Genomic DNA, 14,768 nt, shown 5'->3' with positions numbered 1-14,768 from the left:
AGTCTCTACTTCTCTACTTCTCTACTCTAAAAAAACCAAAGAAAAACTTCGTACGCCCTCCGATCTTCCGCTCGCTCGCCTACTCCTCCTCGCTTGCCCTGCATCGCCGCCGCCGCCCGCAATCCTCCTCTCCTCGGTTCGCTCGCCCTGCTTCGCCGCCGTTCCTCCTCGGCTCGGTCTCCCTGCGCCGCCGCCGCCGCCACCGCCGCCACTCCTCGGTCGCCCTGCGCCGCCGCCGACGACCGCCCTCCTCCTCCTCTCCTCGGTCGACGGTGGCGGCGGAGGCGGTTGTAGCTCGTGAAGGTGGCGACAACGGGGAAAAGCTACTGTTGCGGCGGTGGTCCCTTCTTCGGCGTCGACAACCCAAAGGAGGCGCTACCCATCCATGCCCAGATGGGCTGGGGGAGCGAGCGGACGGCTGGGCAGCACCGACGCCGGAGGCGGTTCAGGCCCCACCTGCGCCGAATCCTCGACCCGGCTGGGGGACATGGAAGAGAGGATGCGGGCCTCGCTATTCCCTGATTCATGGCCTTCCTGTTGCAGCCCTGAAGAAAGGAGGCGGCGCTGCGGGCGGCGGGGCGGCTGCGGGAGCGCGCCTTCGCGCGGCTCCTGGAGCGCGACCTCGCGTTCTTCGAGGGCAGAGGAGGGGTGGCTGCAGGCGACCTCGCGCACCGGATCGCCGACGAGGCGGACGACGTCGCGGATGCTGTGTTCTCCGTGCTCAATATGTGAGATTGCATTCGTCCCTGGTTTAGTGGTTTTGTTGCCGATCGACTCACTTTAGAGTTTAGAGAGCAACAATCGTTCGTGGAAATTCATGCTTAAATAGGTAGGTAATAGTAGGTTGCTAGATGCTTGTAAGTTCCATAGTATGTAGGTTAGCTGTTCGAGGAAATGCCCGCCTAGCAGTCAGTATGTTTGCTGATTAGATGTGGCCTTGAGCAGGCGTTTGGATCCTAGAGCTAAAGTTCAGTCCGTGTCATATTAAATATTCGAAGGCTAATTAGGAGGACTAAATATGAGTTAATTATAAAACTAATTAGACAGATGGAGGCTAAACGGCGAGACGAATCTATTAAGCCTAATTAATCCATCATTAGCAAATGGTTACTGTAGCAGCACATTGTCAAATCATGGACTAATTAGGCTTAATAGATTCATCTCGCCGTTTAGCCTCCATCTGTGCAATGGGTTTTGTAAATAGTCTATATTTAATACTCCTAATTAGTATCTAAACATTCAATGTGATAGGGATTAAAGTTTAGCCCGGAGATCCAAACACCCCCTGATTGAAAATTTCAAACTTTCTTGATCTGTGTTTTCCGGAGACCCCCCGCCATTAATCGGCTGGTTTTTCACCAAATTTGATTGATACTTCTACATCTTTCAAGATGATGTACCAATGAATGGTACATCTCGAAATAACACACCGCATTTTGGCTACTGTAATGGTAACAGGCAGCCTCACCGCGGTTGTACCAACAAATGGTACACTACACATGCATTGATTCTGACTACTAATTTTGACACAGACAATTGTGCCGACAAGCTTGCAGTTGATAACAATGGGTACTCAGATGGTGACAATCGATCCCATGCTCTCATTGCTTGCAGCAACGGTAACCAAGCTCACAGTTCACATTGTTGTTTCACAGTCACTTCTATCTTTGCTGTCTAATTTTCTTTGTACATTGTGTGAACAGGTAATTCCATGCATGTGCGCTGTCATAGCAAGTCTTGGTAAACGACTTCGTCAAATGTCCAAGGAGGCGCATCTCAGCCTTGCCATGCTCACAGCCTATCTCAACGATGTCTGGTTTAGTAGCAATTGTTCGCTCACATACCAAAAAAGAAAATCCACATCTGACTACAACTTTAGTCATCTTCTTTTTAGGTAGTTCCATCGATGCTCACTGTGAAGGCAAACAATGGGGAACTCAAGGAGATATTGAGATTCCAAAAGTTAGCTCGTGACAATCTAAAAAATAATTTGGATAAGAAGAAAATGAAGACTCTCATACCTCAGGCTGTTCGAGCAACATACATTGGAGGCCTGCTTGTGCTGTGCTGGGTCAATGGTTGTTTCAGGCACATCCTTTGATGCTGAAGGTTTTCTGTCTTTTCTGACAGCGCTTGCTCTTGTTGTGGAGCCTATTCAGGTCAGTTCAACATTCATGTCAAATAGTTACCTACTGTGTATGTTGGTTCCTCACCCTTTTTTCTTTCTTTCTATGACAAGTTACTCTTTGCTATTTTAAAACAAAATGGATAAGCATCTACTTTTTATGTCAAAAAAGATAATTTACTGAACTGTAGAAATGGATTAACAAACTTGAAGTGCACTCTTTGGACAAATTGACAATGCTTATAGGATTTTCTGTCCTGAATACTTTGAAAATTTCTTTCACCTTCCTGTTGGGGCATTCAGCATCTTTCCCTTGTAGACTTCCTCTCCTGATGAGGAATCATAAAAGGGTTCTAGGCTTCTAGCATTGGAGGATGAAGAAATGGTTCTTGTTCCCAGAAAACTTTCTTTAAATATTTAGAACATGTAATATGATATTTACCTTTATTTCTATTATTGCCTTGCACATGGTCATGCACTGCCTTTATATAGCAAAAGGTATTCCATATGAGGTTGGTCTTTCCACTAACATTATATTGTGTTTTAAAAAAAAACATACACCAAGGGAATGGCTAGCTTGCCAATTTACCGATCTAATGAGTTTGAAGTAAATAAGCGGCTCCGGTTAACCCATACGTAACTGTTATTTTTTCTGCATTGTGTTGCTGCATCAGATTTTATTTGAGGCATTGCTGGTATGACTTTGGAAGATATAACTTAATTTCCTTCTTGAAGAAAAAATGTATCTGTTACTTGTGTGATCGACTAATAATGAAAATATATCTATAATACAAAAGACATCTATAATACATTATTGCAATTCCCAAGTCTTTTACCAGGTGAGCCACAATGTCTCTGAGAAAAATAAACTTCAGTTTAGTGTATATAATTGTTTAGTAGCTCAGCGTTTTAACCTTGGATTTTCCTTCCCTTTTTCTCATTTTTGTACTGTTGGCTTGAATCAATGAGCCTGACCTATGCAACAGTCATTGGAATTCTCCTCAAGCTGAAGAGACTCACAAATGGGCATCCTTCATGTTACTCTTCGGTGTGCTGGATGGCCACGGGCAACTGGGACAATGGAGCAGGACGCCATGCTGAACTGTATATGCGTGTTTAGATGTGTGACGAGGACAGGAGCATGTTCCAGATGTGCAAAGATGAGCAGGCATCAAGTGGATGTAAGACTTGGTGAATTGATCTGAAAATTGTTTTGAAACATAAGACATTTCATATTGTAATTTACTTATCATCATACTTTAGTAGCAATAGCACTTATACATGTGTTGTGTTTCCTTTCACCATGTTAGGGCACTAGGTTCACTGATGACATTATTTTCCTTGGTTGATAGAACAGCATTGACTATTTTTGGAACCCCATTGTTTATCTTTTTAAAAACCTCTTCATCATCTATGATGTTTGTTCTTCAGGAAGAAGTCAGAAGTAAGCTGGCTGCATTGGAGGTGGGCCATCAAAATGAAATTCAGAGAACAGTTTCTGCATTCGCTTGACTTCAGAAATATGCAGAATCAAGAAAAGAGATAGACAGAAGACTAGATGTGCGCTTCCAGAGAAGAATGTATGTACCTTTGTAAATGTTTCTTGCATTTCTTGAAGTATGCAATTTCCATATTTTTACAAATACTAGAGAAAAATTCTATTTGTTTTAATGAGATATAAAGCATTTGTAGTACTATTCCAATGTCCGTATCCAAAATAGGAGCAGGTTCTCTCAGCAATGAGCTAATCGCGTACTGCATTGTTTAGCAATGCTGATTTCTCTGTTAAATTATTCTGCCTTCATTTATTCTATATTCCTAAGTGAAAAGTGTATGCATTTACAAGGGCATCTGGAACTTGCTTTCAGTGTGCTTTATATAATCTGAAGATAAGTCGTACTTGGGTGTACAACTCATCTTTATTAGATTGATTGAAGGATTCACACTGACAACATTTCTAAATTTTTGATTGAAGGATTCACACTGACAACATTTCTAAATTTTTGAGTTCAATGTTGAATGCTCTGATGAATACTTCTATTACTGTATTGTATCCCTCATAGTCAGGTGATGTGTATTACTTATAAGGACAAGTGCCATTTGTTCCCTCCGACGTGCAATTTGAAACGGAGGGAGTAGATGCTTGGGTGCAAGTCTGTTTCTTTTGCAGATGTGTATAGTAGAATGGTTGTTTGTATACATATTTGTGAACGTTTGTTTTATTCAACTATGTGTCACCAAGACACCGAGACCCTGTATCTATTCTGTGACCTTGCACTTATTTGTATGAAGTAAGAGCAGATATGTTATTTATATTATTTTCTATTACAAGTGTGTTGACACAAGCAAGCAATTACTTTCCTTTTGTCATGGCTGTTGGTTATAGACTGTTCACGACCATTTCATTACTTCAACAATCTCACACCATGTTGACTATAAACCTGATAAAATTGATTCTTATGTATCTAAAAAAACCATGTTTCCCATGCTCTATGCATTTGCGCCGGAAATCTTTTATGCCCGTAGCACGATCCTAGTAGTAGTCTAAAAAAAACTAATAGTCTAAAAAAAAACTAAAGTAGTCTAAAAAAACTAAGGGGGTGTTTGGTTCCTCGAGTTAAAGTTTAGTCCGTGTCACATCGAATATTCGGAGACTAATTAGGAGGACTAAATATGAGTTAATTATAAAACTAATTGCACAGATGGAGGCTAAACGGCGAGACGAATCTATTAAGCCTAATTAATCCATAATTACCAAATGGTTACTGTAGCAGCACATTGTCAAATCATGGACTAATTAGGCTTAATAGATTCGTCTCGCCGTTTAGTCTTCATCTATGTAATGGTTTTTGTAAATAGTCTATATTTAATACTTCTAATTACTATCTAAATATTCGATGTGATACGGATTAAAATTTAGAGGGAGGAACAAACACCCCCTAAAGAGGCGAAAAAACTTCGTACGTCGGGGTTCCTCCGTTCCGGTTCCGCGTCCGCGAGGCACCAGGGCCGTCTGCTTTGCCTCCCTCCATCCCACACGTCGCGGTTGGCGCTCTGATCTCTAGCGCGTCCGCGAGGTACCCAGCGCCGTCCGCTGCGCCTCCCTCCATCCCGTGCTTCCCGGTTGGCCCTCCGATCTCCAGCGCGTCCGCCCTACTCCTCCTCGCTCGCCCTGCGCCGCCGATGCCGCTCGCCCTCCTCTCCTCGGCTCGGTCTTCCTGCACCGCCGCCGCCACCCGCCCTCTCCTCTCCTCGGCTCGGTCTCCCTGCGCCGCCGCCGCCCGCCCGCCCTCCTCTCCTCGCTCGCCCTGCGCCACTGCCGACGCTGGTGTAGGATTGAGAATCGATCATTCAGCACACCGGCGACGGGTACGGCGAGGAGGACAGCTGGCCACCACCGCCGCTCGCCCTCCTCCTCTCGCCCTGCGCCGCCGCCGCTCGCCCTCCTCCTCTCGCCCTGCGCCGCCGCCGCTCGCCCTCCTCCTCGAGTCCATCCACCGCAGCCACGGCGTCGTCCCGCTCCTTGGCGCAGCCACGACGTCGTCCTTCTCCTCGGCGCCGCCACGGCGGGGCTGCCGCGGGCCACCGCTGCCCATTACAGCAGAGCCCCGCGCGGGGGACGGCATCGCGGTCCTGGAAGTGGCGGCGGACGCCGCTGCCACGCCAGGGCGGCGTCCGCGCTCGCCTAGGTCTGTAGGAAGTCGAGGATTCAGTAGATCACATCCCTGGCTAGAGGAGTCATGGAGGAGGTGGACATGGTGCACGCGGTTGCTCGCCATGGCTCCTCCCCTCCATTCGGGAGGAGGAGGCAGATGCGGCAGCAGCACCATGTGGAGAAATTTCTGGCCAGGATAGTGTTCGATGAAATGCTGACCCGAGAAATCGAATCATGGAACATCCACAGGTGTGTATCGTTGCATCCCTTGAATATTACCTTTCATTTTAATAGGTTATATCTATCTCAGGTCATCTGATTTTGGCCCTTCATGCACAGCCATCAGTTTGATTACTCCCATCCTTACTTGTTAGATCCCAAACAGAAATTTGTCCTCCAAGGGATAATGTTTTTTCTTAGCAATTCATCTACTTTAAATAATATCCTCCCTACTGCTAAAAATTGACACTAATAAGCTTGATAATTACCATTCTTTACAAACACAGCTCTAGCAGAAATGGCATTGCATAGGCCACTCTGAAAGGAACACACACATGAATTTTATACACTAGGTCCAAGAAATCACATCAATTTTGCAACTATGCATATGCACATATAGTTCCAAGAATTGCTGGTGCCTATAGAATTGCACAATGACCGCACAATGCTATCTTCTTAATTCTAAGAACAACTTACTGAATTCTCACAGGCCGGTCTTCTCAGATAAGAATCCTCAAACTGTATGTGAAATCACTACCAAATTATGTTATGTTCTACTTGAAACAATTACTTCCAGTCCTTTCTCATACATATACATCTGTACAGGAAGGTTTAAAACTCTTAGGGTCATGCATAATTTATCAACACTCTCACGATTCTTCCAGGTTTCATTTCTGCAGGTGTTAATTTTGTTGATGTAGGTATTCTACCCATCTTACTATTCTCCATCTGTGTTGACATTAATCTTGTTCTTCAGATACATTTTTTTCCTTCCCTTTTTCATACTTTTAGTAACGTTTGAAGCATCATTTTGATTTGTATTCTAAAATTTGTATGTTGCAGTTTAAGGCACCACTGGTTGTGGTGGGGATGCAACCTGCACCTGATGGACAACCAACAGGTACATTTCTTCTATTTTTTTATTAATTTGTCCTCACGAATGGCCCCCTGAATAAATCATTTTTGTCAAGCCACTTATGTAGAATCTTTTTAATTGGTGACTGGTGATTCAAATTTCTCTCATATTGATGTTATTATGATTTCTGAAAACAAAAACATTTACTGGCATCTATTTGCTACCAAGTTTGATGATTACTTGAACCATAAATGATTACTGTGTTATCGTAGATGTCCTGTGAGGCAAAATGAACCATAAATGATGAATGTTGTCTGGAGCTATCCTACCAATGTACTGACTGGCTTACAAGATTGATTTTGATCAATGTCGTGTTTAATAAAATTTATTCAGATGCATCTTTTCATTCCAATCTCTTTTCTATGGCCAAACTAATTCAAAAGCTTGTGGTGGGGTTAACTAGATATTATGGTTCTTAGACCAATCTGCCTGTTCCGTAAAAAAAATTAGGTTTCTACTTGGTATAGATAATCATATAGGATGATAAGCATGTTGCAATGCAGATGTATTCATATTATTCAATTATTTGGTGTCGACTTTGCTCAAGCTTTCTATTGAATTTTCTAACTATCTGTTGTGGAAATATTGTAAATATTAAGGCATAACAAAATTGTCCAACATTATGAGGAAACTGTGTCCTACTGAATATTGTCCTTACACTGTACTTTGCAATAGTTATAGGTATGTATGACTACCAATTTGTGCTTTGCAGTAATTTTAGCTATATTTTCCCTCTCCAATTAGATCTTATACGAACAAGCTTTTCAACAAGGACCATAGGAATCAGAGATAAAGATTCCAAGCTGGTTATATAACCCTTAAATATTTTAGTTATCCATGTCAAGTCTCTAAATCTTTTTTCGCTTCTTTGCATATTGATGTCATGTGTTGTTGATGCTATGTTGATGTCTTTAATTGCAGTTCTAGGTGCTGATTTATTAGCTCCATACTCATCAGGTGCAGGGAGCTTCTCTTGTTTCATTTGCTTCCATCCTGAAGATGTTTGACAAAATGCCACAGTTAACTAGCGCTGCCTCTAAAGCAAGGTAACATTCCTAGCTACAAATTATCATTTTTAGGATATAATATGATTTTTTTTGGCAAGCTTTTAGTCCAGGGCTATAAATTCTACATTTTTCAAGGATGCAGAAGGATGATCATCCATTTCCTGGTTTTTTTTACCTTGGTGCCTCCCTTCAACCGTGCCGCCCTCTCTATCTGCGTCTTGTTGACAGCGGCAGGCCATGGGACAAGGAGGAAGCGGTGGCTGCTGTAGCTCAATGATGGGGCCTCTCCGCACTAGCCCCTTCCTCATCTCTCTCAGCGCCATTATGTTCTTACTGTTGAGCAGAAATGGGGAATTGAGTACTACTAGAAAGTTGAGCTGCCTACTAGGTACACATTTGATTGATTGGTGCCTTCTTTGCTAGATTACTTTTATCAAGCTAAGGTTTGTGTGCTGGTCAGGGTGCAATAACTAAAGCATGAAAAGCAAAGCCTGGGCAGGAGACGAGGATTAAGAGCAATCAAAGTATGTTTTCTTTTTTTCTTCAGGGGATATTCAGTAATCAATTGTTTAAAAAACTTACATCTATTTTTCTTACCTGTAACTGCCATGGAGTGTTGCTATTTATTTTGGTTCGAGGCCGTGTATTTATCTAAGGGTATAACCTGGATTTTCTTTTCCATTAGATGCGAGAGAACACTATGCTTGAAAATGATTTTTTCCCATTTGATGAAATATAGTCTGATTAATGTGTCACTGATACATGGAGTACATCAGAAACTAAATTTCCGATGTGTTCAATTTAAACACTGAAGAACAAGGCCATCAATAACTGTTCTTACAGTGGTTGTTTCATGCTTTCTTTTGATTCCATACCCGTGGCATCTTTTTATCAGTGCACTCAAGCATGTTAGTTTAAGAGAATAACTTGTAGGAGAATCCATATGGACTTGCTGAAACCTATCACTTTGTGTTTATTTCGAGTGAATCTTTAGCATCCCGTCTATTTCTTGACCCTTCATCTTATATATGTTTGCTACTAGATCCGGGTCTTTGCAAGTAAAAATGTTGAATAACTTGTGGGATATTCAGTTTAACTTCATTTGTGTCACTATTTTCTTTGTGATAGCGCATCACAGGTAAAGAAATACGATAGATGGGAGTGGCCTATATTCGTACTTGTTCCACATGATTATTGTCCTGCTGAATCCAATGTAAAGGTTGTTCAAGTCGCCGTTAAAGCTTGCTAGAAACGAATACAATATAAAGATGATTAACTATCATATATTGTTTGGGAATTGATCACATGATTATTCTTTTGCAAGTTGAGATAAAGAGCATCCAAGCGTACTTATGCTTATGTTATTACTCATTGCAAAGTCATTTTTTGTTTCACATTGGGGGCGTTTCGCATGTGTTTGAGTTTGTAGAAGTCAATATTCCACACGATAATATTTGATGCGTATAGATGAAATTTGTTTTGCCCGTAGCAACGCACGGGCACGATCCTAGTCTAGCTATAATTTGTTTTCTTCTACCCAAGTTCCAAATCTTTTTTTCTCTTGTTTTTTTAGCATAAGAGGTACTCCCTTTCGGCCGAAAATACTTTGAATGGTGTAGGACGTGTATATTTTGGACCACTCTTTTTTGTTAGAGCATATCTATAAATTTAATATTATAAAAGTACTTTAAAGATGTTCCCTTTTTCAAAAATAAATATTTTGAAAGTTATTGATAGTGAAAGTTTTAAATATTTAATTAGACTTAATTACATCAACATCTACAACAATAAATTGATTTTGTCATAAATCCACATGATATATGTCTTGTTAACGCATTTATATGGTACTGCGAATATTAAGATATTTTTTTTATGTTTTCTATATAAGTTTAATTTTGGATGAAATAAAAAAGAATTACATTTCGGAACGGAGGGTGTGTTTTTGAAGGCGTGACTTTGGGTAAGCTAGGAGACCCAAAATATAAGTTTGTTCGATATTTAATTACAGCATTATTTAATTACAGCATGTATATGGTTTGTTCGATTTTCTTTTCATTCCAGATCATATACATGGTCTGATACCAAAATAGGAGAATTTTGCATTTCCTTTTCAAGAAATCCATCCGCCACCTTTGATCCGACCAAAAGAGCTCCTTGCTTACTTTCAGGCGCACTGGTTCTTGTTCAGATACTCAATTGCCACGGCAGCATGGAACGCAGCTCCAACCGGCAGAGCCTCCTCATCCATGACGAAGTACGGGGAGTGCACCGGGCGCACCTTCTCCATGGTGGTCTCGTTGCCGACGCCGATCATGAAGAAGGCGCCCGCCGCTCTCTGCGCGTAGAACGCAAAGTCCTCGCCGCCCATGGTCTGGGGACGAATCTTGACATTGGCCTCCCCGAGCATGCCCTCGGCTACCTCTTTGGCATGGGCGTACATCAGCTCGTCGTTGACGGTGGTTGGGTACGGCCGGAGATCCTCCTCTAGGAAGTCGACGGTGGCGGCGCAGCGGTTCACGGTGGCTTGGGCTTCTATGATCTTCCAAGAAGCATGCATCATCAGGTTGTTGTCGCTTGTCGTCAATTGACAGTTGACAGTGTGGATGGGAAATTCAGATACGAGGAACTGACATACTTGCTTACCTCTTTGACCCTCTTCATGAGATATGATAGGCCTTGATCCGTCATGCTTCTGAAGGTGCCACCGATCGTCACCGATTCCGGGATGACATTGTAAGCTTCACCTCCTTTCAGCAATGTCACAGATACCACCTGAAAGGTCAGCAACAGGATCGACGATGAAGATTCTCCAAGCAAACAAGATTTACTTACAGAGCTAATCCAACTGATAACATTACAGCAGCTTCAAGAGGATCGGTTTCCCGGGAGACGAGTTGCTGGAGGCTGAGGATTGCAGAGGACGCGGCGATCACAGGATCAATGGTGTCGTGAGGGCCACCGGCGTGCCCGCCTTTCCCGGTGAGTGTCGCGGTGAACCTTGCTGCAGCTGAAAGGAATGGCCCAGGCCGGGATGCCACGACGCCTACTGGAAGATCCGGGATGACATGCAAGCCGAAGATGGCTGAGACATTTTCCAGGACACCTTCTTTTAGAACGAAATAGGCCCCAGCATACCCCTCTTCTGCTGGCTGGAACACAAGCTTGATAGTACCCTGAAGAGATGTGTATATGTAATCAATATCCAGAAAACCAAAGACATTCACCTTGATTTGTCGTTCTCAGTTGACTATTTCTAAACAGAAGATACAGTATGCTGAAATGGAATGTTTTTTTTTGGGGGGGGGGGTGTAAAGTAGAAAGATTTATGACTCAACAATGATCAACCTCATATGAAAATAGTTCTAATTTTCAGGAGTGCATGACTGCTGAGTACCTCATTACAAACAATGCATATTATCTTAGTACAAGGAGTGATCCATTGCAACATAATGGAGTTCTTGCGATATTGAGCAATGATTTAATTTGAATTTGTCGTTATCAAATTAAGATTATTTTTTGCGTAAGTTAGTTGCAGAGTACCTTCAAGTCATCCTTCCGTGATTGAAGTAATCTAGCAGCTCCAAGTAGCATCGTGACATGGGCATCATGCCCACAAGCATGCATCTTTCCATCTTCCTGACTCTTGTACTCCCAATCCACCATTTCCTGCCAAATTAAGGACCGCATCATTGTCAGGAAAAAACACCCGCATCACAGCGATACTTCCTCTGTTCCAAATTATAAGACATTCCAACTTTCTTGGAGAGTCAAAACATTTCAAGTTTGACCAAATTTATACAATAAAGTACTAACATTCATGATATCAAATAAGTACTATTAGTTTCTTCATTAAATATATTTTCAAAGTATATTTATTCGGTGCCATATACCTTTGTGGTTATCTTTATAATTTTTGTCAAACATAAAATTGTTTGACTCTCCAAGAAAGTTGGAATGACTTATAATTTAGAACGGATGGAGCATATTACAACTCTTGCTGTGCAATCATTGATAGATTCCGTGCTTATGGTTCCAGTAAAATATCGTGTGAAGATCCAAACATGATAAGTTCAAGCTAAGGGTAGAAAGTGTAAATTTTAACTGTCATTTTCGTTCTTAGTGTGTACATCATGCTTGATTGGTCTGACTCTTAAATCTTAATGCCGTGCAAGATGTCACAAAAATAATGACTCACATGTTGCGTTTGTTTCTCCATGTCATTTTCATTGTTAGTATTTAAATAACATGTGATGTCACCAAAAGGACCCTATGCTGGATTTGTCTGTAATCTTCACTCTCCAATGCCTGATTTCGACCGTTTAATTAAATTGGGTTCGATGACTGCAAAATTTAATCAAAAGGTGCTCAAGGCAAGACATCTTGTTTGGCTGATGCATTGATTTTCTTTAGTGGTAAAACTCAAGCCTTACCGCATATTTAATTTGAATATTGATGAGCACGAGACATGAATATGCAATGACCAAATTTTTTACAGTAGGTCTGGAGTTGAAACACACAAGACGAAGTAAGATAACCAAGTTGTGGCTCGAAAAGAACATCCGATTCCTCAAGAGAAGGGGTGCAGGGGCTCTATGGCCTCCTGTGTTGTCTCCTACCTTTCAGGCTATTTCTATCAGACAAAAATAGGAGCAGGTAGCAATGACATGTCCATATTATACTATAAAGCAACGATCATCACATTTCATCCTCAAGATTTATGATGAATCCTCACACGTTTAGCAAAAAAAAAAGAATCAAGCATGAAAGAACTGAATCCTGGTTGTTTCACTGGCCTGTTCAAATGAAAACTGAAGCAAAAGCAGTCGCATGGCGAGCGAATGAAAGAAGGTTGGGAGAGAACAGAGCAGCGTCAACACTTACCTGAACGGGTAGCGCGTCCATGTCCGCTCGGAGCGCGACGACGGGGCCGGCGCCGCCGCCGCCGGCGATTGTGGCCACGACGCCTGTCCGGGCGACGGGCCAGGCGTAAGAGAGGCCGAGGGCGTCGAGCTCGGCGCGCACGAGCTCGCTGGTGCGGTGCTCCTGGAACGCCAGCTCCGGGTGCCGGTGGATGCGGCGCCGCAGGCCGCGCATCCACTCGGCGAAGCCCGGATCGCGCGCCGTGCCCAGGAGGTCGCCGGCGAGGCTAGCCGACGGGCTGGAGGCGGCGGCCGCCAGGTGAGGGATGAGGAGGAGCACGAGGACGACGTGGTGGGAAGCAGACGAAGCCATGGACGCGAGCGTGACAGAAAATTCTTCGCACATTCTTATACCAATGGAAAACTCGGCGATTGTCCCGAGGCAAAGTTTTGGTTGGTTTGGTTAAGCGTTAGTATCGAGTCTTACGCTAGTTCGTCAGGAACCTCCTTGACTTCCTTCAGTACTGGTTAGGAGCTCCAATTGGTACTAAAAGAGCAACGGATGGAGCTTCGATCTTGTACTATTGTGCCTGAGGGCTATTAAGTACTGAGTGGAGGCTCCACCCGGTACTAATAGGTGACCTTTAGTACCGGTTAGAGCCACTAATTAGTACTAACTTCCCTCATGTTTTTTTCCTCCTACTCGAGTCATTTCCTCCAGTTCAAGCTTCATCCATTCGTGGTGAAATAGGGGAGGTGTTGCCGAATTTTTGACCATTTCGTGAGGATTTCACTCGTGTTCTAAAGGTTAGAAATTTCATCCTACTTTGATACATGGTTAGTATATTGAGTTTTATGCTTTAGAGCTAGAGTAATTTGTGATTTTTAGAATAAGGTATAATGGAGAGAAAACTCATTTATAATTTCATAGTTTAGTCTTTTACAAATACGAGTTAAATAAATTATGGGAAAAAATATAATTTATTCATATTTTAGTCATTTGCAAATATGAGCGAGATAAATTGTGGTATATAGAGATAATAAGATGAAATAGAGGTACGTAATTAGTCATTTTTAGAATAAGCTACAATGGAGAAATTTTTCATTCATACGTTATGTTTGAGCTAAATAAATTGGAGGGAAAATTATAATTTGTTCATAGATTAGTCATTTACAAATATAAGTGGTACATAGAGATGGCTACTGTTGCTGGAGGTAGTGGCGATGGTGGGGATGATCATCGTTCCTCTCGCGGCAAGGGGAAAATTATAGTTGGACCTCATGATAAGCCGAAGAAAATAAGCACGTGGGAGAGAGCAACGCTTCGTTATTTGAAAATCTCACCGCAACTCATCTTCAAGGGGAGAATCACATCCCAAAGCACCCTGGGGCTGGTAAAATGGAAATTTGAGTTAAGGAAAGAGTTTGTGTGGCCGCAGTTGGTGGATTTTTTTCCAACGAAGATGTACAAATTGCACCAATGGTACACGAAAGCTTCAACCACCAGTTTACTCATGCTAGAAGTTTGAATTAGAGATCAGCATTATTCCCATGGTGATGCCATTATAAATGTGACGCTCGAGGAACTTTATTTCCTTTACAATCAAGACGCACTTGACAAATCACTCATCAGTTACTAAGTTCTGGAAGTATTTAATTTGCTCTAACTTCAAAATCCCGCTCTAGTCATTGTGCGATGTCTTATCTCCTATTCTATTTTGTTTCATGCAGGATGGAGATGCAAGCTTGCTGGAGGATAGGATTGTATGACGTCGGCTTGATGGACCCGGATGTTATAAACGAGGCAAATGTAAGAGATAAACTAAATCAGACCTTGAAGAATATATATAATTTCTTCGACAAGCAACATGACAAGAAGTACATACTTCTGTCGTACAACTTCAAGTGAACGTGTTCCCCATCTCTTTTATTTTTCAAACTAGTTAAAAATAAGACTAAATAACCTTTTCACTATACATATATGTCC

At 42.3% G+C, this 14,768-nt stretch overlaps 2 protein-coding genes across 22 annotated transcripts; one reads left to right on the top strand and one right to left on the bottom strand.

Annotated features, from left to right (window-relative positions):
• The first annotated feature begins 587 nt into the window (after nucleotides 1-587).
• Nucleotides 588-11,202, top strand: LOC117845964 (uncharacterized). Of its 21 annotated transcripts, none has more exons than XR_011897568.1 (15): nucleotides 588-728; nucleotides 1,533-1,619; nucleotides 1,704-1,811; nucleotides 1,895-2,159; nucleotides 3,112-3,306; nucleotides 3,557-6,029; nucleotides 6,490-6,520; nucleotides 6,606-6,696; nucleotides 6,843-6,900; nucleotides 7,837-7,961; nucleotides 8,058-8,310; nucleotides 8,383-8,446; nucleotides 10,091-10,485; nucleotides 10,596-10,701; nucleotides 10,783-11,202. XR_011897568.1 is itself a non-coding variant. In XM_072292086.1 (9 exons), exons 1-5 carry the CDS (start codon nucleotides 5,866-5,868, stop codon nucleotides 8,197-8,199), a joined length of 567 nt encoding a protein of 188 aa, XP_072148187.1. In that variant the 5' UTR covers nucleotides 5,087-5,865; the 3' UTR covers nucleotides 8,200-8,310; nucleotides 8,383-8,446; nucleotides 10,091-10,485; nucleotides 10,596-10,701; nucleotides 10,783-11,202. The 21 variants fall into 21 exon arrangements, 7 of the variants coding, with proteins under 7 accessions (XP_072148187.1, XP_072148191.1, XP_072148190.1 ...); XR_011897570.1 differs by having other exon boundaries at nucleotides 6,606-6,700; XR_011897569.1 differs by lacking the exon at nucleotides 6,490-6,520.
• On the bottom strand, nucleotides 9,905-13,294 carry LOC117845963 (IAA-amino acid hydrolase ILR1-like 8). The gene is made up of 5 exons (XM_034727059.2): nucleotides 12,804-13,294; nucleotides 11,463-11,588; nucleotides 10,781-11,095; nucleotides 10,566-10,694; nucleotides 9,905-10,461 (listed from the first exon to the last, which is right to left on the bottom strand). Exons 1-5 carry the CDS (start codon nucleotides 13,185-13,187, stop codon nucleotides 10,087-10,089), a joined length of 1,329 nt encoding a protein of 442 aa, XP_034582950.1. The 5' UTR covers nucleotides 13,188-13,294; the 3' UTR covers nucleotides 9,905-10,086.
• Nucleotides 13,295-14,768: the final 1,474 nt, after the last annotated feature.

This window comes from Setaria viridis, chromosome 2, assembly GCF_005286985.2.
Source record: "Setaria viridis chromosome 2, Setaria_viridis_v4.0, whole genome shotgun sequence".
In the NCBI taxonomy this organism is placed as follows: Eukaryota; Viridiplantae; Streptophyta; class Magnoliopsida; order Poales; family Poaceae; genus Setaria; species Setaria viridis.
Note: the sequence above shows the minus strand (reverse complement) of the source record. Positions and strands in the feature narration are given on the sequence as shown.